We start from the raw sequence: 26,606 nt of genomic DNA, 5'->3' as shown, positions 1-26,606 counted from the left end.
CCTACAATATTACCATGACCGTGTCACAAATGGCACCCTTTTCCATAGTGCTCTGATCAAAAGTAGTGCAATGTATAGGGAATTGGTTGACATTTGGGACGCGGGCGGTCTTCACTTGAACGACTCTGACTTTGTCAAATAAGCACCAATCGGGGCCAAACAAAGCTAGCTAGATAGCCAATTAGCTGGGCTTTACGGGAATGTCTGGAAACCCTGTATCTGTCATAAAATGTAGCTACTAACCTTGTGTGACTGCATGCCTTTTCCTTTTGGACAAGAATTATAAGAATATTCAGAGTTATGAAGTTATGCAAATGTTGATTTTATATAATGGCTGCTAATACTGGAAAAGCTAAATCAAAGTCCAAGTATACAGATTTTATGATATTCTTGCAGAAAAATTTAATAAGAATGCAAATGTCTCCTTCACGATTTGCCCAAATGTACCTGGGTGACTTTACACTAAATGTCATGTAGTTCGCTCATACTTCAAGTTATCCGTCTGAAACTTTGCACACACACTGCTGCCATCTGTGGACACTATCGGAATTACAACCAGAGTGATGGCTTTCTCTTGCATATCAAAGACGGTAGTAGAAATAACGGTTGTTTTTTTTCTTTGTATTTTCTTCTACCAGATCTATTGTTATATTCTCCTACATTCAATTCACATTTCCACAAACTTCAAAGTGTTTTCTTTCAAATGGTACCAAGAACATGCATATCCTTCCTTCAGGGCCTGACTCCAGGCAGTTAAGTTTGGTTTGTCATTTTAGGCGAAAATTGAAAAAAAGAGGGCTATCCCTAAAAAGTTGGGCTTGTAAGTAAGCATTTCACTGTAAGGTCTACAACTGTTGTATTCGGGGGCATGTGACAAATACAATTTGATTTGAAAGGGAATGTGCATGTGCATGTGAGTGTGTGTGTGTGTGTGTGTGCATGTGTGTGTATTCTTGTGCATGCGAGCGAGTGTGCATGGATGTGAATGTGAAGCAAGAGAAGCCTGTCCTGGGGCATAAATTGATTGCTCTTGTGTGGTCATTGTGTGAACAACCACAGCACAGGGAGTGAAAGTGACACGACGCAATGTGAAAACAGGCCTAAAGCAGATCCCATTGAGCCTTGATTACTGTTGCTCTACATTTCTCGATTAGATCCAACTTTAGGACTGATTAGGCCTTTTGTCTGAAGGCGTGTTATGTTACGACACTCCTGAGTTGATTGTTGAGCTGTGTTCAAGTGTTCTTTGTGTTTATACAATTAGCTTATTACAAAGGAACATTTCAGAAGTTAAAAAAAATATTAAATCGAATGCAGAATGTGGCAATGAGAATCATCAGTGTTTTGCTATGTTTATTCTTAGAATGACATTCATCATTATAAAGCTTCACAGAACATGTTTTTTTAGAATACATTTGTTTAATCTAGTCTCATGAGTAGGAGGGAACTGCTTCTATGATCTATGATCTCAGTGAGTTATAGGCACACACCAAATTCTCCAGTGTTAACTTAAAGCAACACTGAACAGTTATTCTGAAAAGTACTTTTTCTCTAATGACTAACTACCAGGATGTTTCAAAATACATTCTGAGTGGGCAGAGAGCTTATATTCATGAGCTCGCCTTGACTGACAGCTTTTTGAAAAGCCTATGTCAAGCAACTTGGATGCAGTGAGCAGTGTTGCAGTAAAATCATCTCAAGCAAATTTGGTGATAAGCAACATTGAAATTGCATCAATTCTCTCTCTAATATATATATACAATGCTCAAAAAAATAAAGGGAACAATAAAATAACACATCCTACATCTGAATGAATGAAATATTCTTATTAAATACTTTTTTCTTTACAAAGTTGAATGTGCTGACAACAAAATCACACAACAATTATCAATGGAAATCAAATGTATCAAACCATAGAGGTCTGGATTTGGAGTCACACTCAAAATTAAAGTGGAAAACCACACTACAGGCTGATCCAACTTTGATGTAATGTCCTTAAAACAAGTCAAAATGAGGCTCAGTAGTGTGTATGGCCTCCACGTGCCTGTATGACCTCCCTACAACGCCTGGCCATGCTCCTGATGAGTTGGGGGATGGTCTCCTGAGGGATCTCCTACAAGACCTGGACTAAAGCATCCGCCAACTCCTGGACAGTCTGTGGTGCAACGTGGCGTTGGTGGATGGAGCGAGACATGATGTCCCAGATGTGCTCAATTGGATTCAGGTCTGGGGAACGGGCGGGTCAGTCCACAGCATCAATGCCTTCCTCTTGCAGGAACTGCTGACACACTCCAGCCACATTAGGTCTAGCATTGTCTTGCATTAGGAGGAACCCAGGGCCAACCGCACCAACATATGGTCTCACAAGGGGTCTGAGGATCTCATCTCGGTACCTAATGGCAGTCAGGCTACCTCTGGCGAGCACATGGAGGGCTGTGCGGCCCCCCAAAGAAATGCCACCCCACACCATGACTGACCCACCGCCAAACCGGTCATGCTGGAGGATGTTGCAGGCAGCAGAACATTCTCCAGGGCGTCTCCAGACTCTGTCACGTCTGTCACATGTGCTCAGTGTGATCCTGCTTTCATCTGTGAAGAGCACAGGGCGCCAGTGGCGAATTTGCCAATCTTGGTGTTCTCTGGCAAATGCCAAACGTCCTGCACGGTGTTGGGCTGTAAGCACAACCCCCACCTGTGGACGTCGGGCCCTCATACCACCCTCATGGAGTCTGTTTCTGACCGTTTGAGCAGACACATGCACATTTGTGGCCTGCTGGAGGTCATTTTGCAGGGCTCTGGCAGTGCTCCTCCTGCTCCTCCTTGCACAAAGGCGGAGGTAGCGGTCCTGCTGCTGGGTTGTTGCCCTCCTACGGCCTCCTCCACGTCTCCTGATGTACTGGCCTGTCTCCTGGTAGCGCCTCCATGCTCTGGACACTACGCTGACAGACACAGAAGTGTGATTGACTTGGAGTTACATTGTGTTGTTTAAGTGTTTCCTTTATTTTTTTGAGCAGTGTTTATATCCCCCATTTGGCATGTCACTTGTGATGCTCTTCACAGCAGCACTGACAGATGTGTTCACTTGACAACTGCGTCAGAGTTTTGAACCACCCTCCCCCTTTTTGTTCCATGCTGGCTGATAACCTAGCTAGCAAGCAACTAGCTAACACCAGACACTGATGAAAGGGGAGACATATCTTTGCCATAGAGGAATAGGGCAATATTTTAATTGTATACTGAACAAAAATATAAACGCAACATGTAACAATTTCATTTTCTTTACTGAGTCACAGTTCATATTAGGAAATTACATGACTTGGTCAAGGTGCTGCAATGGGTGGGCACCATGGGTGGGCCCCACAAAAGGGCTTTATTACAGAAGAAAATACTCCTAAACATCCCCCTTTTTGTCCCCAGCACAAGGTGCGCCTGTGTAATGATCATGCTATTTAATCATCTTCCTGATATGCAACACTTTTCAGTTGGATGGATTATCTTGGCAAAGGAGAAATGCTCACTAACAGGGATATAAACCAATTTGTGCACAACATTTGAGAGAAATAAGCTTTTGGAGCATACAGTGGTTTGTCCTTTAAAAGTTGCAGCATACTGCAGCACAGCTTGCTGGTCCCGCAGAATTCTATAGCACGTTATTTAAGCGCCAACCACGGTACCAAAGTAGCACTAACTAGCACCGATGCTCGTTAGTGCTACTTTGACCACCAGAGGGCATCTTTGAGAAGCATTTGATAGCCTTCAATTAGTGGCTGTACTAGAGAATTACATTACATTTACATTTAAGTCATTTAGCAGACGCTCTTATCCAGAGCGACTTACAAATTGGTGCATTCACCTTATGACATCCAGTGGAACAGCCACTTTACAATAGTGCATCTAAATCTTTTAAGGGGGGGGGGTGAGAAGGATTACTTTATCCTATCCTAGGTATTCCTTAAAGAGGTGGGGTTTCAGGTGTCTCCGGAAGGTGGTGATTGACTCCGCTGTCCTGGCGTCGTGAGGGAGTGTGTTCCACCATTGGGGAGCCAGAGCAGCGAACAGTTTTGACTGGGCTGAGCGGGAACTGTACTTCCTCAGTGGTAGGGAGGCGAGCAGGCCAGAGGTGGATGAACGCAGTGCCCTTGTTTGGGTGTAGGGCCTGATCAGAGCCTGGAGGTACTGAGGTGCCGTTCCCCTCACAGCTCCGTAGGCAAGCACCATGGTCTTGTAGCGGATGCGAGCTTCAACTGGAAGCCAGTGGAGAGAGCGGAGGAGCGGGGTGACGTGAGAGAACTTGGGAAGGTTGAACACCAGACGGGCTGCGGCGTTCTGGATGAGTTGTAGGGGTTTAATGGCACAGGCAGGGAGCCCAGCCAACAGCGAGTTGCAGTAATCCAGACGGGAGATGACAAGTGCCTGGATTAGGACCTGCGCCGCTTCCTGTGTGAGGCAAAAAAAAAAATTAAAAAGAAATTGTAAGAACATTGTATATGGGAATGATTTTAAGAAATGTTTCTTAATTCATTTGATTATTATTATGGTTTCTATTCCAAGAAAAAGGAAAAACCCTCTGGGTTTCCATTAGGATGGAACAGAAAACATTTAGCTAAATAATCCCCATGTCGTGCAGGCACACAGGAGACCGGGCTTCAATTCCCTGATGGGGAGGAAGGAGTAGGCTGTCTTTGTAAATAAGAATTTGTTCTTAACTGATTCCATATGTGTTATTTCATAGTTGCGATGTATTCTACAATGTAGAAAATAGTAAAAATAAAGAAAACCCTGCATGAGTAGGTGTGTCCAAACTTTTGAGGCCATTATGACGTTTTGGCTAGAGAAATTGATGATACTACAATGCAACAAATACACTGATCATCTCAGCAAGTTTTTTTTACCCGTGGAAGTGCAACTAAAATGTAGTTTAAATAACCGTCTGCATTTTGAATGTATTTTTCTAGTTATTTTATTAAAGAAAGTATAAAGATGCTCATGAAGAAATAGTGTACTGCTGTTTTACTGCTGTTTCAGAGTACTTACACAATGAATACATTGCAGGTAGGGGGATGTTCACACGGGATGTTCACACCTACAGTAGCCAGGCTATAAAGAGTCTATTGTCCTGCTAATCGGGCTACACATTTTTGAAAACCTGTTTTCAAAATGTCACCAGCTGTCCATCACTACTGTAAATAAAAACACGGCATCTTGTTTACATATTGTTTACATTCTTTATTGTAACCACAGTGTCACAAATAATTTGTATCTACCTTTCCAATTACTTTCAGAGTTTGGGATTAATTTGATTAATATTATGGTGTTTATATTCCAAGAAAAACAAAAAACCCTCTGGGTTTCCATTAGGATGGAACGGAAAATATGGCACTGTACAACGTGACGGTCGGGAGTAGGCTACACAGTACTGGGCTAGTTAAAGAGCGTAAGAATATCCGTGTTGTGCGCAGGGACCGGGGTTCAATTCCCTGACGGGGGAGGAAGGAGTAGGTTGTCCTTGTAAATAAGAATTTGTTCTTATTGCCTAGTTCTGACTTGCCTAGTTAAATAAAGGTTACACTAAGAGCATAACATTTCTACACTATAATTTTAGTTGGAGATTCAGTCAAAATAATACATTTAATTGATTTATTACCCTCCATTGACCCCAATATATACATTAATTATGCATGTAAAGTAATCAATAAGTTCTAGTATGGCAACATGAATAAGTGTATTTCAAGCTAGAATCCAACATTATTGGATATAATGGAAACAATATTTTACTCTCCACAGAGTAAAACTGACACAATCACACTCTCACACTCAACACTGGTTATTAGCAGGTTATTAACACCAATACTGGGGTTCTTTTATACCACTGCGTGTTCATTTAACATTTGAATCAACACGAGAATTATTCAACTGAAAAATTAACACTAGATAACACTGGCCAATTTGCTGTGTATGGATCAAAACATATTATGTATCTTTCTTGCATATGGTTTGTTACTAGATCTGAATATCATAGGTGCCATGACAGAATATGGCAATATATTTCAGTGTAACAATTCACCCTCTGTGTTTTGTTTGTCTCCCATTGCTTCACAAGCTCATTTACAGATGGAAAATAAATCTCTCCCTCTTATAGATGTCTATCTCCCTTTTTCCCTCTCCCTAACTCTTTCTCTCTCTGAAGGCCAGTTGAGGGTGCCATTTGTCTGAAGGTGTGCAGGGCTGGGATTAGTGTGTCCTTCTTTTTAAAATTAGACTTTTGTATATGAAGTCCCTACACCAAAGAGCCTACCTCAAATACAATGCTCTGTGATTAGACAGACAGTTTGGTTGGTTTCAGAAGAAGTGTTTATTATTAGTCCATACTCTATCTGTTGATTAGTCCACAGTCAAGCTGGATAAGGATGCCCATGAACATGTTTCAGAAGTGCGTCATCACAAACTTTGACAAGCCCAGACAAGGCTGATGTAGAAAAAGAAAGATTAGTGATACTATTTTGGATGTACAGAAGTAGGATCTTCATTTGAGCCAGTTTGATGAAGCAGAAGATAATCCTGCAGCAACAAGAAATGTTAATTATTATGTGGATTATAATTTATGAACATTTTTGTAGGGGTTGATCAATTTGTCGTAAGAGAAAATCAGGTCTGAAATTTCAACGTTGAAATTACAAACTTCAGAAACCTTTTTTTAACTTCAAATACACTGCAGGAAAGTTTTCATGTCACAGATTGATACAATTAAGATCATACATCTGTAGGGTGAGCGAGTCAGGCGGATTTCAGTAACGCAGAATATTTGATCGTACTCTGGCTCTGTGTGCTAACTATTTAATAGTTAATATGATCTTGCCATATATCCAGAAGGATACTATTTGTAGTGCCTCAATCAATTGAGTTTATAGAACCAAAATAGCATCTGAAAATAATATAAATACCTGCTTATTGTTTTAAAAACTGAGACTGTGTTTTGACCCTTCCGAATGAGGTTAACCATTTTTCTCTATTTCTCCCTTTCTATCATCCTCTCTCCCTCCCTCCCTCTCTCACTCCGCAGCTAGTATCGTTCGGACGAAACAGTGGTGTGAGATGGTCCCATGTTTGGAAGATGAGGGCTGTGACCTGTTAATCAATAAATCTGGATGGACTTGTACACAACCAGGTGGCAGAGTCAAAACCACTACAGTGAGTTTTATTTACAGAATGTATATTCTTTCTCACTATGTTTGAAAGCACATTGTGGGGGTAACTCCTTGGAATTAGAATGACCAGAATGTTAACTTGAATAGGTATGTAAATTGTAGTCATTCTAATTCCATCAACCACCAATGTGTAGCCTCAACCCAGTGTGAACCTTTTCTCACTCACTCACTAACCACACCACAAGCTATGACTTGGCTCCCAATTCAGTTTAGATCCCGACAGTTCCACAGTTCCATCCCAGAATTAGCTACACTAGCTGGCAGCAGACAGCAGAACGCTCATATTAATGAATCCAACCCCATCCACGTACAACTAAGCAAGCGTACTTAAAACGCTTCTCCGCTCCCTCCTACTTCTCCCCAACAACACAGTGGTTTGTTTACCTGTTCATCGCTCGCAATTAGTTTGAATTAAGGTTCCCTCTTAAACCCAATGACTGGAGCAGATGGAGTCTTCACGGCATGCATTTTGGGGAGAAAAATAGCCTCCCTCCCTCGCTTCACTCACGCACACACTGTAAGACTTTATGTAATTTCAACAGTAAAACAATGTAAAATTACAGTAAAATACCTTGTGTTTTACAGAATTGATGCTCTAGATTGCACTGCATTATGGGTAAAATGCTGAAAAATAATAATTGTTGTAATGTTTAGGCTTTGCTGTACCACAGCCTCTCAGTGCCATAGTGAATAAACACACATATTCGTAACCATTATGTTTGCACCATTACTACAGAGAAAACAGCTTGTTTCTAGCCCAAACAGTTCAAAAGATATGACCCATAATACAGGCGCAATGGTTTTTTTTCTATGCGGCAATGTTAAAAAATATAGTTGTTTTTACAGTATTATACAACTAACAGCAATGTACTGTTTTAATTATTTCCAGTAAATTGCCGTAAATCGCAATGCACTCTGGGTGATATTAGGCGTAACTGGTCAATTACACAGTCAATTCCAATGAAACTTGGATTTAACAGTAAATTACCTTAAAGAAGTTGTGTATTTAAATGGTACTGGAATTCCACCCCACAGAATACAGTACCCTACACAGTAAAACTGGAGAAGTTCTGGCTACTCAAACATTTTAGGAAACCAATTACCTATAAACATTAAATTAAGAAATTTAAATAACTGAAGTGAGCAATACTACTTTCATATGAGTAATACAAATGCATTTTTTTTAAAGGTAAACGTCAATTTAACCTGTTACTCCTACCCCCTACTTTTTCGAACATTCTGTTAAAAATCGCGCAACATTTCAGCACTCTGCTTCTCATGCCAGGAATATAGTATATGCATATGATTAGTATGTGTGGATAGAAAACACTCAGACCTTTATAAAACTGGTTAAATCACGGCTGTGACTATAACAGAATGTGCGTTTCATCGAAAAGTGCAGGAAAATCTGATCACTGAAAATGGAAAAATATATCCATGCGCAGCTTCAACCGATTGATAAAGGTGAACCACATTAAATGGGGCCGAGGTTGCAATACCTACAGCTTCCACACGATGTCAACAGTCTTGTTATTTGCCTACGATTTGTTTCTTGGTCAAACGAAGAAGAGACAGCCCATTTCTTCAGGTCTCCGACCGGATATTTTGGTTGAGATTTACCCGGACATTATTTCCAGACGTACAGCTATAGAATATACATCGCCTCGTGATCAATTTGATCGCTTATTAACGTTTACTAATACCTAAAGTTGCATTACAAAAGTATTTCGAAGTGTTTTGTGAAAGTTTATCGTCAACTTTTTTCATTTAAAAAAATGACGTTACGTTATAAAACGCAATTTTTTTTGTTGATCACACAGTCTTCATAGATCGATATCTAGGCTATATATGGACCGATTTAATCGAAAAAAAGACCCAATAGTGTTTATGGGACAAAGAAGGAGTGCCAACAAAGAAAATGGTCAAAGGTAATGAATGTTTTATATTTTATTTTGCGTTTTGTGTAGCGCCGACTATGCTAATTATTTTGCTTACGTCCCCTGCGGGTCTTTTGGGGTGTTACATGCTATCAGATAATAGCTTCTCATGCTTTCACGGAAAGCATTTTAAAAATCTGACTTGTTGCCTGGATTCACAACGAGTGTAGCTTTAATTCAATACCCTGCATGTGTATTTTAATGAACGTTTGAGTTTTAACGAGTGCTATTAGCATTTAGCGTAGCGCATTTGCATTTCCAGATGTCTAGATGGGACGCCTGCGTAGGAGCAAGAGGTTAACGCCCCCACTAAGTCACACCTCCAATAATTTCCCAGTGTGCCTTGCCTTTTCGAATGAATTGTAGAGTTACCACCCATAGGCCAGCGCACAATTGGCTCAGCATCGTCCAGGTTAGGGGAGGGTTTGGCCCAGGTCGGGCATCATTGTAAATAAGGATTTGTTCTTAACTGACTTACCTACTTAAATCATTTTTAAATAAAATAATATTAATGAATAAATCACTTTATTTGTTAGTGACAGAGACATTGTTGCTGAATTTGTTCGTTTTCATTCCTGTGGTCTTTGTCAAGTGAGTTCTTTGGCAAATATGATTAATTACATATACCATAAGGCCTTATACAGTGGCCTGAAAAAGTCATAGTTTACAGGTCATGTCAGGCCTGCAAGTAGGGTTGCAAAATTCCACAAACCATAATCTTCCAACCAGGATTTCTGGAAAATTTACCAGAATTTTGCAACACTAACTCTAAATCACATTATGCTGGGTTGCAAATAGATGTGTCATTTCCATCGGAATCTACCCACTGTCGGTAATCCGACAGATAAAATTGCAATTTGTATTCATAATGACTGCCAGGGTTAAGAACAGTGGGAGGAAGCTACCTAAGCTATTTAAACTTCTTGAGGTGATGGGTTCCCCTACAGGAACCTCTCCACCCCCCCGTTCAGCTGAAAAGATGGCGCAGGGAATGCAAAAATATTATTTAGAAATATTTAACCTCCACACATTAACAAGTCCAATTCCTCAAATGAACGATAAACACCTTGTTCATCTACCCAGCGTGTCAGAATTTTAAAATGTTTTACGCCGAAAACACAAAATATATTTATGTTAGACCACCACCAAACCAAAGAAAAAACGTAGCCATTTTTTCCAGCAAAAGATAAAAATCACAAAAGCAGGATTTAAAAAGAAATCAATCACTATCCTCTTGAAAATCTTCATCAGATGACAGTCATATGACATGTTACACAGTACATTTATGTTTTGTTTGATAATATGCATTTTATATCCATAAATCTCGGTTTACATTGACGCCATGTTCAGAAAATCCTCCAAAATATCCGGAGGAATTATAGAAAGCTACGCCAGATAACAGAAATAATCATCATAAACTTTGACTAAAGATACATGTTCTACATATAATTAAAGATACACTGGTTCTTACGTTATGGAAAAAGCCTAACATTGCAATAATCTGAGACGGCGCTCAGACGTAACAATATTTCCCTGCCATGTTGGAGTCAACAGAAATACAAAATTACAACATAAATATTCCCTTACCTTTGATCTTTCATCAGAATGTAGTGCAAGGAGTCCTAGTTCAACAATAAATCGTTTTGTTTCATAATGTTCAATTCTAGTGTCCAAGTAGCAGCATTTGCTACCACTTTCAGCTCAAATGCCCAAAAAATTACTTCTGGTCCAGGATAACTTTGCATCAAAACTTCCAAATGACATATTACAGGTCGAAGAAACTGGTCAAACTAAGTGCAGAATCAATCTTCAGGATGATATAATCATATATATCCAATAGCATTCCAACTGGATCATTCGTTTTCATCTGGGGCTGATTGGAACAGCCGAAGCACTCAAAGGCAAACGCGCCTCAACAAAATCGCATCCTTTTGCGACACCAACTACTTTCCTTCCCATTAGGTCAAAGTTAACAGCAAATGCTCCATTACACTTTCTACTGAATGAGGACATCTACTGGAAGACGTAGGAAGTGTTTCCAGATCCATAACTTGTTGGGAAGGGAGGGGGCGATGACGTCAAAGTTGCCCCAACTTTAAGGATTTCAAAACTTTTGGGATTCCAAATCTTCGTTTGGAAGATTGTCTGTTATAGTTCTGTTATACTCACAGACATAATTCAAACGGTTTTAGAAACTTCAGAGTGTTTTCTATCCAATATTAATAATAACATGCATATATTAGCAATTTAGGATAGGTTTTGATGCAGTTCACTATGAGCACGCAATTCATCCAAAGTGGAAATACTGCACCCTATCTTGAACAGGTTTTAAACTGGAACAACCATTTCAGTAAGGGGTGCAAAAGTTCAATGATTGGATTCATTTAGAAAACAATTATTTATCTTTGTGTAGCGTAACATTGAATCAATCAATCACTCAATGTGCATGATAAAACACAAATATTAAAAACAATTCCAAAAATATCTTCCTGCTTTAAAGCATGCTGTGAAAAAAGTTCATTTGTTATCATATCTTTCAAAAATGTAGTTCTGTGAATTTTCATTTAGTTTTGAGTCAGTTACACATAAGCCATTTAAGTAGTAATTTCATTGACTTTGAGTACTACTTACTAGAAGTATTTGAGTTAAAAATGGGGTTTACAGTGGACCTTATTTTTGGATCACGAAAAACCTTATGACCACTAGTTGATGAATGGTATTGTTGTTTCTTCGTCATTAACATATTTTGAAGCATGCCTTGTAAGAGGCTACATTTGTTACACCCATGAGTGAGAGTGTTGTACAATTTAACTAATACGTGGTAGTAAGTAGTACACTAACAACTAAATGTGTGTAGGGGACAGATTGGAAATGGCAGCAAGCTGCAAACCTTCAACGGTTGAGTATTTTCTATTTCCTTGGTCTGTTTTGCTCTGTAGTCACTGCAATTTGGAAGCCTTTGTTAAGGCCTCTAGAAGTGCAAGTTATTCATACATATTTTACATACTGTGTGTATATATTTGATATTCTGTAATATGAAAACACATTACCTAGCAGCCAACATGCTTGCACCAATCCCATGCAGTTACAGTAAAATACTGTAAAATACAAACCCTGTCTTCCCTCAATGAATTTCATTTATTAATTAATTCCTCTAGCTGGCATATCTGCTGCAAGTATAATGCTGTAATTTACAGGGGAAAGTTTTACAGTGCACACACCCACCGTCGCTTCCCTCTCTCCCAGTGTTGCAAACTCTCCTGCCTCCACCCTGCCTTCCACTCATTTGTAATGAAATATTGTTAATTTGGGCACATTCGTTACGCAGCATTCTCTCCCCAATTGGACCCCTCCACCCGCAATTTGTGACCTCTGACCAGCATAGGACACATCATTAATGTATGTGTCATATTTAAGTCATCAGCTAACTCAAACTTGTTTAATCCTTCTCCTGAAGAGATGCGCTGAGTCACGCTGACGCAGTGTCTCAGATCCAGGTAGCATTTTCAAAATTAAATTAAATCTAAAATTAAATCCAATTGATGCAGTTCATTATCGAGTCTCTCTCTTGCTCAACATCGCAAGTTGAGCCCCACAAACCTCTTATATCATTGCATACTGTAGACATTACATATCAGTCATTTAACAGACGCTCTTATCCAGAGCGACTTAAAGCCAATGTATGGTTCATTTGAGTATGTGGTTGGAGGCTCCATATAGAGGGTGTGACACAATTGACATGATTGGTTGACGTTAGGTGTAGGCGGGAAGTCCTGTATAAACACAAACTCACTTCTTTGACAATTTCCTTCACAACAGCTCTGCGCTCGCCACTGCAAAGCGCAAAAAGTATGAATACCCAGACTTCTGCAGAGGCCGTATGAGCAGAAATGCTGCACGGCCAATGCAGAAGTCGGATTGACCATGCAGCACCTTTTACAGTCAGAATCACTTTTTTTGTTTTATTTTTTACCTTTATTTAGCCTCCCCATTAGATTGTTGTATTAAATTCAGTCGGGTAATAGAATCAGTAGAAGCGTGTCTGCGGAAAGCTGAGTATCTTGGCTATTGATATGTGCCTTAAAATCTTTGGTGTGATTTATTACCATATATGGGCATACGAATGTATAAGCGCAGGTCGAGCCGATGACCTAATTTCAAGGTGGCTTCTACCTACATTCCGTTTAGCGTCTTGAAGCATAAGCGAAATAAACACGGAATAAAATGATACACACCGAAAGCCGGGACCCCACAGACCATGAGGATGTCTTATTTGTCTGCCTGTAACCTACCGTTATTGACCACCAGCCCCGAGAATAAAAATATTTATTTTACCCAACGTTTTCACCGAACAGCAAACATCTTACAAGGTAAGCTTCGATAAGGCTGTGTTTGAGCTATAGCTACATGCGGGGTATGAAATTAATCTTTAAATTGGTAGGAAGAAATCCAGCCTATTGGCAATGTTATCTGATGATGTATGACTTAATGGCAACATCGAATACCCACGGAGAGACTTTTATTTATATATATATTATTAACATCAAACCAATACAGGAAGTACACATGTGGGAACACAAGTGTATATATAAATAATATACAAAGGACAATTGGGCTAGGGGGTACAATATCACATTACACATGGACCTTAAGGGACATACATACACTTATAATTTTTTTGTTAGTAGGGTATTTATTTGTCCTAATTTAGTTCAATTTATTTTGGTATGGTAAGAAAATGTGGTGTTGTTTGTAAATGTACATTGAAATTTGGCCTAAAGACTATTGAAATGAATTACACAAAATTGTTTCAGCGTCTTTCTATCGTAGGTAAAGAATGCAAGCAGTACATCTTTCCACAATAGTGTGAAATCTTAATAAATTATACATCTACTGATGTCTTGCCACGGTTCCCTTACATGAATACAATGCCAAAAAAGATGCAACACAGTTTTTGGGTGGTCATTACAAAAGGTACAATGTGAGTTTATGTTTTCCCTAAACTTCTTCATATGGTGGTTGGCAGGATAATATTTATGAACAATTTTAAAGGAGTGACTATATCTTTGCGCATCAAAAGTATGATGTTGCCTGCTTACAGGCATCCATTACACAGGGGATTGGCTACTATGGCAGCTTGACACTATTGTAGCCAATAAGATAAGTTTTCCAGGGATATGTAGTTGACCTGCATTGGACAAAGCAAGGCCAATAACTTTTATGTGTAATGGCAACTATTTTTACCTGGCTCAGAGACGAGACTCACCTAGCACACTACATTACATTGAGAACAGATTTCATCACTGTAATGTCATTGTTTTAGCATTAAAGATGGCTTCTAAAGGGGGTGAAAACTAAGAATATCGAACAGGAAGCTAAAAAGAAGGCAGCAATGAATAAATGAACATAGAAACTTTGAATAAAATACTGGTCGGACTCGGATCAGGGGAGCGATTTGTACAAGGAGGATTGACTCAGCAGACAAAGATTGCTTCCTAGAAGGATTGGATCCACTTTTAGATCTCTAAGTAAATTATTTTCATGACATTTTTATTCACCACAGAGTGGAGGATGCAGATGATGATGTTTGAGAGCCCCCCCCCAGCAAGCACCCCCGCCAGTCAAGGTCCTCACCCCCACCTGCAATGTCAATCACCTAGTCTGATTGTTCTACATCTACTTTTCAAATATCTCTTGAAAAAGAAAATAGGGGCTTATGGCACCATTCGTCCTAACATAATTGGTTTCCCCAATAACAAGATAAACGAGATGACGAAGACAGCAAAGAGAGGGACCATATGTTGGATCAGGACTAACAAGCTGCATTTTGTGAAATTGAAGGACACTAGGGAGTTATTCATGCTCACCACACAGCATAAGGCATTCAATAACAACCATGTCTCAAGGAGGGTGAAAAAGGAACAATGTCCCCATTTCTGTGAAGGACTACAATGCCAGCATGGGGGGTGTCGACCTATCTGATGCTCTGATAGGCTACTACCGTGTCCTCCACAAGACCAGGAAGAGGTATACTTTTATTTACCACTTTGTGGGCATTGCTAGAGTAAATTCTTTCATTCTCCACAAGCAGATGGCCAAAGCAAAAGGTCAAAACCCTTTGTCCCAGTGGGCCTTCAGAGAGTAGCTGGTGTTGGAAATGGCTGAATTAGGGGCCCAAAGCAACCTCACAACCATCATAAGACTCAAGGTGAGCGCCACTATCCCACACGCATACCAAAAGACAAAAAAACTGCAAGCATTGCACAAAATATGGGGGTGAAATGACAGAACTTCTGTCCGAAATACCTGTTCGCTTTTTGTTTCCTGGCAGAGAGGGACTGCTTCTAAGACTATCACGACATGCACAAGCTACGGTCAAAGTGAAATCGGTCAAAGTGGAGCCCTATACCCCCTTGTAACTAACTCCCTTCTACTGTTACCTGCATATGAAATCCTTAACCTTGATGATTGACCTCAACCATTTATTATCTGAGAAAAAACAGGTATATCTATCACACAAAGAATTCCCAGAGCTATACGTCTGTTGTGTATGACAGATGTGAGGTATAGAGAGAAGGTTGGGTGGGTCTATTTCGACCCGAGTTAGAAAGCGGTTTGTCATCCTGTGTCGACGGTCGGCACCGAGAGGCTGAGAGATGATAGGTATTCATGGCTGCTCCATATTGTACATCAAATGGACGGTCAGAGGCCCTAGTTGGCTAGGGACGAGCTGTCTGTGTGAATTGACGCACTGGCTAGGTGTATGTGTGTTTGTGTGGGTGCGTGTTTGCCTGCCTACGTTCCTGCCTACCCGTGCTGGTTGTGAACATGGACAGACAAGGCACTGGGACTTTTGACAAAGCTTACAGTACATAGTGACAAATATCTTTGTTCTATGGAGGGGTGATGCAAAACAGCTCCAGGCGTTCCATTCTTTTCTTAACTCCTGTTCTGATCATCTGAGATTTACTATGCAATCTGATACACATCAAATCAGTTTTCTTGATCTTGTGTGAAGAAAATGTTCTATACACTGATCGTAACAGTTTGTTGGGGGCTGATAGTTGTCACCCACTTCCCTTGAAAAATAGTTTGCCTTACAGCCAATTTTGTTGAATACAAAATAATTTGTAAAAAAAACATCAGATTTCGACAGAGATCTGAGACGCAAAGAAAATTCAAGGAGTGGTCAGATGGTCAAAAATGGTCAGATTAATACTGCCATTGAGAAAATTCAAAACAAAACGAGACATAACCTTTTTCAAGATCAGTCTCGCAAAAAGAAGCATTCTTGCATTCTAACTACCCGTTATTCAAAGTGCTCTGAACAAATTAAGGGAATCCTTCACAAATATTGGCACATTCTAAGATCCGATGATAGTATCGGTAATGTGTTTTCTGACCTTCCCTTGGTCGTATTCTTGCTGGGCAGAAACCTCAGAGATCATTTGGTAAACTCTGATTTACCACCCCAAAATATCCCTGCACAATGTGTATTTGCACCCCTACTGGATGGAAACTACAAGTGTAATGACTGTGCTCAATGCAATGGCACTTATAAATGTAGATCCTCCTAAAAAATATGTGGGTAAAATAAACCAGTCGTAGCACCATTAGGTTGAAAAACCAGTTGCAGCCCACGTTTTGGAAGCAAACCACTCGATTTCATCTCAACGTTATATTGGCATCGAACATGTCACCCTCCCTAGGAGAGGGGGTGACCTCGACAATTTTTTGTTAAAACGAGAGGCTGCCTGGATCTTTAATTTAAAGACCCTTGCTTCCTTCGGTCTCAACATAGATTTTGATCTGAAGCCATTCTTGTAATTTTGTGATTTTGCTGTTGTTAATGTTTGTAGGCTTATGTAGCTAAATTGTATCTATGATCATACGCTATCCATTTATGTTTTTTGTATGCTATCTTAATATATGAGAATTAACCAATGATATCAGGCCACACCCGGCCATGATTACAGACACCTGTGTGTCTTTTGACACTATATAAATTAGTCACCCCGCAGTGTTTGTCATTATACCCTGATGAAGACAGCTTGTCTGTCGAAACGTTGGACATAACATTTTTGCATATGAGCTCCTATAGTGTGTCCGGCTCTATTTTTTAAAAGTGTTCCACTCCGCTAGCCAGCACCTCACCTAAATAGGTGTGCGTTTCTTTCGCCTCTGGATTATGAGGTTTTTAAAAGAACATTTCATCTTGGCAGGAAGTGATATATGCATGAACTTGCATTCTCCTGGCGGAAAACCGCCTTCCCAAGATGAATCTCATCTTCGGAACACCATGCAGTGGATCTTGAGGTGAATATAACAGCGCAGTATACAGTATATCCAAGCCCTGCACATTAATGTTTACACATCCTCAGCTAAAATATATGCCTCAAAGCTCTACCAAAACACTCACTTGTTATAGATCTCATTTCTCAAAGATTGATTCAGACTTTAAGTTCCATTTAGAACTAAACATTAACTCAAAATAAATGAGCGAGGCTTGTCTCAATTGAACCATCTGACTCAGTGAAAACAATTTAACACAACAAACACACACACACACTTTCCTTTGTCGGCCTAAACGGCCCTTGCTACTTCTCGTCTTCACACTATGTGTGGAGGGCTAGCCACACACGCACACACACTGACATGTATTTGTACGTTTTATGTGGACCTCAGGAAGAGTAATAATCCTAATAAACTAAAACACACACACACACAAACTGATTATACCAAACATAGTGGGGTAGCCTCTTAAGTGGCGGATTATGAATTTAATCAGTGAATCCATTAGCTCACTCCTGATTGGGGTATTTAACTACAGAATAGAGAGTGGTGTCGGAGGCATCCACTGAGAGAAAGCCTGTGATTATGCACCACACTGTAATCAAGGCTGTTTCACAGCAGCAGACATGGTGTGGAGGAGTTGCTAATCAAGGAAGTGAAGGAGTCCGTGTGTTTGGACTGAGGAGATTGTGAGGAAAGGGTGATCCCACAGTCTCTTTTTTTTCTCCCAGTCGCGACACAGCCGGAGATTGAATCCGGGACTGTAGTGATGCCTCTCGAGAGGCCGGATCCCACAGTCTTAATGGAGTTTGGGAGTGTTACCTCTTGGTGTTGTGTGTGTGTGTGTGTGTGTGTGTGTGTGTGTGTGTGTGTGTGTGTGTGTGTGTGTGTGTGTGTGTGTGTGTGTGTGTGTGTGTGTGTGTGTGTGTGTGGTCCTCACAAGGAAAGAATGTGTGACATTTCTTCGGGCCTCACAAGGGAAAATAATTTTTTAGGGTTACAATGAGGGTTAGAGTAAGAATTAGGGTTAAGGTTTAGGAGTTAGGTTTAGTTTTATGGTTAGCGTTTTGGGTTTAGAGTTAGGGTTAAGGGTTAGGTTAGGGAAAATATTATTTTAAATGGGAATACATTATTTTGGTTTATATATGCACACACTACCCTCTTAGAAAAGTGCTCTCTTTTTTTCTAAGAGTGTATTTGTACTGTATGACTGTTGAACAGAGTGTGTAACAAATCCCTTGGATTTGGATCATCCATAGTCCCAGTCCTAGCTAACTCATTAGAGAGGCTGTATAGTGCTGTGGGTACTGGAGGGATTCCCGGTGGTGTGGTGCAGGGTATGATACGATACAGCCTGCCTTGCCTTGCTGTGTAATTGATCCCTTTGGGCCCAGCTGGTACTACAGAACACACACACATGGCTGGCATGCCGTGCAGAACACATCCAGTTGAGGCTTTAACAGAATCACCGCGGAGAGGACAGATGCTCCAACTGCCATGCAAAACAGACTCAGCCGCTGCAAACCATTAGCCACCACTGCCAAGCCTTCCTCCCTAGTCTGAGACTGCCATGCACACTTCAAACCATTGGCTAGAAAGAGACACATACACTCTCTCTCTCTCACACACACACACATCACCACCTCCATTTTGCAAAGTATTTTATGGTTTGAAAATTTGTAGAGAGATCTCACATTGATTTTTGTGTTACTGTATTATTATTTACGATAGCTGCACGGTAGCATATTGCTCTAATTCTATTGGTCAATTGTTGTAACCTCTGATTTCCCTCCAGGCTCTATGACGTGACTGGAGTCCCTGTGGATCCTCCATTCCTCTGACAGTACCATGGCAGAGGAGAGCATTGATGACCCTGACAGACAGCCTCAGCCCACACCACCAATCACCACCACCGGTCCATGAACACGAACAACCAATTCTAAACCATACTGGGCATTATCCACAAAGCAAGGTACAGAATGAATCCATCAAAACATAATGGGAAAGCAAACATCCAACCTAACCGATGTTGTTTTTATGATTCTGGCAGAGTAATATTCTTGCAGCATGATGTTGACAAGTGTGCACTAAGATACACTGGTAATAATATGATATTGTATATTAGTGTTGCAATTCTATTTCTATGGAAGTGTAGAAACTCCACGCCTTGAGCTCAAAGGCCCCCAGAGTCAGTTTTGCAACAACAAAAAATCCACGTGTATAGCATAAGGAAGAGTCCCTTGAGTTCTGTACCATTATATTGACATGCCTTATATGTTGTTTTTAAAGTATTACACCCATTACAGAGCCTTGTATCCACACAGAGGATTGAACGATACACCACACACGCACACACACAGCAGCTTCATTACATAGTAACCGTAAAACACCTGTCTCAACGTCAACAGTGAAGAGGCGACTCCGGGATGCTGTCCTTCTAGGCAGAGTTGCATAGAAAAATCCATATCTCAGACTGGCCAATTAAAATAAAATATTAAGAAGGGCAAAAGAACACAGACACTGGACAGAGGACCTCTGCCTAGAAGGCCAGCATGCCAGAGTCGCCTCTTCACTGTTGACGTTGAGGTTGGTGTTTTGCAGCTACTATGTAATGAAGCTGCCAGTTGAGGACTTGTGAGGGGTCTGTTTCTCAAACTAAACACTCTAATGTACTTGTCCTCTTGCTCAGTTGTACACCGGGGCCTCCCACTCCTCATTATTTTCTGGTTATAGTCAGTTTGTGCTGTTCTGTGAAGGGAGTAGTACAGTTAGTACAGTTTCTTGCCATTTCTCACATGGAATAGCCTTCATTTCTCAGAACAAGAATAGACTGACGTTTCAGAAGAAAGTTCTTTGTTTCTGGCCATTTTGAGCCTGTAATCGAACCCACAAATTCTGATCCTCCAGATACTCAACTAGTCGAAAGAAGTTCAGTTTTATTGCTTCTTCAATCAGCAGAGCAGTTTTCAGCTGTGCTAACATAATTGCAAAATGGTTTTCTAATGATAAATTAGCCTTTTAAAATGATAACCTTGGATTATCTAACACATCGTGCCATTAGAACATTGGAGTGATTGTTGCTGATAATGGGCCTCAGTATTCCATAAAATAATCAGCTGTTTCCAGCTACAATAGTGATTTACAACATTAACAATGTCTACACTGTAAAAAAAAGTAATTTTCAAAAACAAGGACATTTCTAAGTGAACCCAAACTTTTGAATGGTAGTGTATCGCATAAGGCCTTATTTTGAGTCCTAGCCTTACCCTAACACAGTGGCCTGAAACTCATATCTTACAGTCCACAATCAGACCTTGCAAGTAAGCTTGCAAAATTATGAGATTTTCTAAAAATCATGGTTGAAGGATTTCCTTTTATTCCCTCCCATTTCCAGGAATGTTCACAACCCGGGATTTCTCGAAACATGAGGAAATTTACGAGAATTTTGCAATCCTACCTTCAAGTCACGTTATACTGGCTTGCAGAGATTTGTAATTGTTATTGGAATCCAGCCAACATTAGGATATCCAACACATGGAATTGTTATTAATCTGTAACCTGCATTCATAATAACTGTCAGGGTTAGAAACAGGGTGAGGAGACTAACTACAGTGTCTTCAGAAAGTATTAATACCCCTTGACTTATTCCACATTTTGATGTTTTACAGCCTGACTTCAAAATTTCCCAGAAGTTCTGTCACATCCTAACAAATGATTATTTTAGTGGATTTAAATTTTTTTAAATGTTTTTTAATATATTTAACATTTTCCTCCCCTTTTTCTCCCCAATTGGTAGTTAGTCTTGTCCCATCGCTACAACTCCCGTACGGACTCAGGAGAGGCGAAGGTCAAGAGCTGTGTGTCCTCCGAAACACAACCCCGCCAAACTGCACTGTATCTTGACACAATGCACGCTTAACCTGGAAGCCAGCCGCACCAATTTGTAGGAGAAAATACTGTACATCTAGAGACCGTGTCAGCGTGCAAGTCACAGGAGTTGCTAGAGCACGATGGGACAAGGACACCCTGGCCGGCCAAACCCTTACCTAACTTGAATGACGCTGGGCCAATTGTGCATTGCCTCATGGATCTACCGGTTACGGCAAGCTACGACACAGCCCTGTATTGAACCAGGATCTGTAGTAACACAGCTGGTAGACCACTGCGCCACTTGGGAGGCCCCTAACAACATTTGTGCCGTGAGAATGCAACACCTCGTCACTTTATTGACAATAGCACATCTCCATTGATGCTCTTGTTTTGGGTCACCCTGAAAGTTGGGCAGCTAAAGCAGAATATATCTGTTTAGCCAACATGATTGCTTTTAGTATTCTCCTAAGCATCAGAAATCTGTTCTTGAAGATACAGTATTAGATTAAGAAATAACATTTTCTATGTCAACCTATTCAATAATCATGATGTGCCTATACATATTATTTACAGGTCAGAATTGCCCATATTACATTGCCATATTGATGGCCAGTTTCCAGGTTTATAGAGATCAGATTTGTGTGTAAGTTTTACAGTACTATATTTTACCACAACCAGTGTGAGAAAGGGGAGCTAACACAGACAGACTCACTGCCTGTGGTCTATTTAAAGTAATTTGCATTAAAATTCTGAGATATCACAGCGATACCTTGCCACTTACTGTATTAGGCTGCCGTTAGAGGTCGACCGATTGTGATTTTTCAAAGCCGATACCGATTACTGGAGGACCAAAAAAAGCCGATATTGATTAATCGTCCGAATGTATTTATTCCTGTAAAAAAAAATCTAATAATGACAATTACAACAATACTGATTGAACAATGAACAATTTGATTTGAATTTAATATAATCCATAAATAAAATGACTTTTGTCTCATATAAATAATGAAACATGTTCAATTTGGTTTAAATAAGGCAAAAACAGTGTTGGAGAAGAAAGTAAAAGTGCCATGTAAAAAAGCTTACGTTTAAGTTCCTTGCTCAGAACATGAGAACATATGAAAGCTGGTGGTTCCTTTAAACATGAGACTTCAATATTCCCAGTTAAGAAGTTTTAGGTTGTAGTTATTATAGGAATTATGACACGACAACTATTTCTCTCTATACCATTTTTATATTTCATATACCTTTGACTATTGTATGTTCTATTAGGCACTTTAGTATTGCCAGCCTAATCTCGGGGTTTGAAGTCATAAACAGCGCTGTGCATTGCTAAGAGCTGCTGGCAAACGCAGTAAAGTGCTGCTTGAATGAATGCTTACGAGCATGCTGCTGCCTACCACTGCTCAGTCACTCCTCTATCAAATATCAAATCATAGACTTAATTATAATAAGCACACAAAAAAACGATGTTTGGTCATTAATATGGTAAAATCTGGGAACTATCTTTTCGAAAACAAAACGTTTATTCTTTCAGTGAAATACGGAACCGTTCCTTATTTTATCGAATGGGTGATAACCCTAAGTCTACATATTGCTGTTACTTTGCACAACATTCAATGTTATGTCATAATTATGTAAAATTGTGGAAAATTAATTATTAAAATTAATTAGGAAGAAATGGTCTTCACACAGTTCGCAATGAGCCAGACGGCCCAAACTGCTGCATATACCCAGACACTGCTTGCACTGAACGCAAGAGAAGTGACACAATTTCCCTAGTTAATATTGCCTGCTAACATGCATTTCTTTCAACTAAATATGTAGGTTTAAAAAATATATACTTCTGTGTGTTGATTTTATGAAAGGCGTTGATGTTTATGATTAGGTACATTTGTGCAACGATTGTGCTTTTTTTCGCGAATGTGCTTTTGTTAAATCATCACCTGTTTGGCGAAGTTGAAGTAGGCTGTGAATCGATGATAAATTAATGGGCACCGCTTTGATTATATGCAATGCAGGACAAGCTAGTTAACCTACTAATATCATTAACCATGTGTAGTTTGATTGTTTTTTATAAGATAAGTTTAATGCTAGCTAGCAATTTACCTTGGCTCCTTGCAGCCACAAGGTCCTTTTGATGCTGCACTCGCCACAGGTGGTCAGCCTGCCACGCAGTCTCCTTGTGAATTGCAATGTAATCGGCCATAGTCGGCATCCAAATTGCAGATTACCGATCGTTATGAAAATTTGAAATCGGCCCTAATTAAGCAGATTAATTGGTTGACCTCTAGCTGCCATGTTTTTTCCATTACCCTCTGTTGAATGAGTGGATGGATTGATTAATTAATTAATTAATGAGTGATCAATTGAACGAACAAACGAATCAACAAAAATTTCCATGTCATACCACCACTTTTTCTGCCTATTCCATCCACTGTGTTACTGTAATTCAGTCTCAGTGTAATCTCTGCCACTAGAGGGCAGCGTGGCTGTCACTGCCATAATAACGCTGCAGCAGTTCAGAATCTCTAATGGCGCTAATTGCCAGGTTGGCTGGTGCTGCACTGGTCGTATTAGTGGGAGACATGCCCCTCTTCTTAGCCCATTCCCTCCATACCGTCTCCCCTGCAGCCACTGACTACACTACACTGTGACATTATCCTATTAAATGATGCAGGTCCATTTAGTTGCTGATTGCTCTGTTCCTGGTGTTTTTATCCCCAGATTTCCCCAGTTGTAATCTAACACCTGCCCCCTTTCTTGGGAATTTGCACTCTGTGTAATTGTTTTGTTATTGGGTTTAATGCCCCAGCAGAATTCACAATATTTGGATGCCAGAGTAACCTGCTGTTGACAGTGATTAGCATGGGACTGTCTAATTTCTCCATAACTTCCTATAAGAGTTGTAGACATTTTAAGACGTTCCACATACAGTATCTATTAGGGAAATAATGGAGTGAAAGTACAATATTCATCTAGGGACAATCATTGGGGAGTAGGTTGATGTTGACCCTAACAACTAGTCCAAGGTATTCTTCACCCCCTTCAATGTCAACATTGAGATTTGACATTTGGAAATCTAATCCTAGATCTGTTTGTGGTTATGGCCTTGGCAACTACTACTACAAGCATTGGTTTCTTTAGCATGTTTTGAAGTTTTAGCAACGTAGCATTTTTTGTCATTAGCTAGCATTGATTATCCTGTACTCTGACAGAACTTGTGTTCTCATTGATCCGCAGGTCTCTTAAACACAGTCAACCATGGCCAATACTGGAGGGTTTGAGGGAACTTTGGGGAAGTCGAGAGCGAGGTCTCATCTTTGACTCTGGAGAAGTTTCCTTGTGCCCTGACTCCTGGCTCTACCCGTCTACGGCTCTGACCAACCAATGACCATCCGCTGTAGATAACCCACTGTCTGTCATTGGATCAACATGTCCCGTCTGCCTGCTCCTATTACTGTCCGTCTGCTTTGTAAATGAGCAGAATCCTCTAGTGCCAAGGAGGTCAGGTGTCCAGCGGGGCCTTGTCCAGAGAGGGAGAGACTGGTAACTATGGAGCCATTTTGGATCGACTACTGTACTGTTCAGCTAATGTCTGCTAATTTTCAGTGGACAGAGGACTCCCACTACTTCAACCACACCTGCTTCTGTTAGACTGTAATGGGACAGTTACGTTTCCCTAAGAACAAGGATTATTGTGAACCAGGCCCTCTCTGAAGTGTCTGACCTAGCGCCAGACTATGGACTGGACCAAACGTTGGACTGGATCTATCCAGACTATGGACCAGACTGGACCAGATCCTACTGCTTGCCTTGTGCTCTGCTGTGAATAGAACTTCTGCTGGAGTAGTACAACTTTGGCACTCTTCATATTTTTATAGACCAAAGAGGAAAAAATAACAGTTCATTGTAAGACTAGATGGACCAGATTGGGAAAGAGAAATGGATACTTGTTTTTCTTGCTACACCACAATGACTGCCCACATAGCTGTAGATGTTGGGCTTTATGTAATTTTGAACATAGACTATAGTCTAGTGGGACACGTATACAATCAAAGGAGTTACCTTTAAAAACATTTTTTTTTCTCTGACTAAACCCACCACTGTATTTTGAAACTGAAGATATAGGTAAACATATGTGTATAAAAAAATCTGATTTGCATTTTTCATTAGCTACAAATTGGGACACGTTGCAATAAGCATGGTTGGTAAAACGGTAAAAGAGTAAAACTACTGATCATCATTGAGGCAAAAAAGAGAATATTGAAACTGTCATTTCTGATTGCGGCTGTTGGGCGGGGGAAAGGCAAATTTCATTAAATGTATTTTGAAAGGCATAAAGCGTATATATTTAACAGTTTTATATGTTGTACCTTTGTAGAGAACCTTATTCGACATGAATAATGTGGTCACAAAAATGGCAGCCATAAGAACGTGAAAAACAAGCTCTCTGACGCTGGTTTGTCCTGCTCTCTTTCTGTTCTCATGACAAGAAACTTCTCTCCTCATACCTCTAATCTCCCAATCTATCAATCACGGATAAAGGAAAGAAATGCACTTGAGTTCACTCAGAATGTTTTAAATATTTAATAATAATATTTTACAGATGTTTGTGAGAGTCTTGCTGTGTATGGTTTTAATGTGGTTAACAACTGACACAGCATATACAATCTGACTGAACCCTCAATGCTGTTTCCCTTTATCTGCAATTGATTGAATTCCGGCATGAGAGTCACTATCTATCAAAAACATGAAAAATTACATTACAACATGAATTGAGCTTAATCACAGACAGAGATTTTGTCACTTTAGTCAATGAGCAGCCTTTGGAGCCTGATGATTGCTGAAGTATTGCATTGTAAAAGGTTTGGAATACTGACTAATTTCTCCATAATGTCACATTTTATTTTTGTGCTTGTGTTTGTCGCACAATGCTGATCTCCAGTCCTGAGTGACGAAAATGATGATGACACGTGAAGAAGGGAGGCATTGCGGGAAAAGCTTTAGAACAATTTACATACTTTTTTATCATTAAATATTTTAAGAATAAATACATGAAATAACCATCACTAGCTAATACAGACACTTGGATATTCAAAGTCATCCAATCTATTCAAGTAAGATTTATCATATCTTATTTTGTATTACGTTTATTTAATTGTTCTGTCCTATATGCCAAAAACTGACAGCCTGAAATAGTTTTTTTCTTCTAGACCATATACTTTACAGTGTCTAATTGTCAACATGTAAGTTGCTCATACATATCTAATAGGTAAACACCTGATATACATAAGTAAAC

The 26,606-nt window shown here is 40.0% G+C and overlaps 1 protein-coding gene across 2 annotated transcripts in view; it reads left to right on the top strand.

Annotated features, from left to right (window-relative positions):
* Positions 1–25,677, top strand: part of LOC118392253 (chemokine-like protein TAFA-5) — a 178,561-nt gene extending 152,884 nt beyond the window's left edge. For both annotated transcript variants that reach the window (XM_035784042.2, XM_035784043.1), the window contains exons 3-5: positions 7,061–7,188; positions 19,230–19,406; positions 24,548–25,677. In XM_035784042.2, the coding sequence (XP_035639935.1) occupies positions 7,061–7,188; positions 19,230–19,238 (137 nt within the window). In that variant the 3' untranslated portion in view covers positions 19,239–19,406; positions 24,548–25,677. The remainder of the gene's footprint in view (positions 1–7,060; positions 7,189–19,229; positions 19,407–24,547) is intronic.
* The last annotated feature ends 929 nt before the right edge of the window (positions 25,678–26,606 follow it).

Source organism: Oncorhynchus keta, chromosome 13 (genome assembly GCF_023373465.1).
Source record: "Oncorhynchus keta strain PuntledgeMale-10-30-2019 chromosome 13, Oket_V2, whole genome shotgun sequence".
Taxonomy (NCBI): Eukaryota; Metazoa; Chordata; class Actinopteri; order Salmoniformes; family Salmonidae; genus Oncorhynchus; species Oncorhynchus keta.
This window is presented reverse-complemented; position numbering and strand designations above follow the sequence as displayed.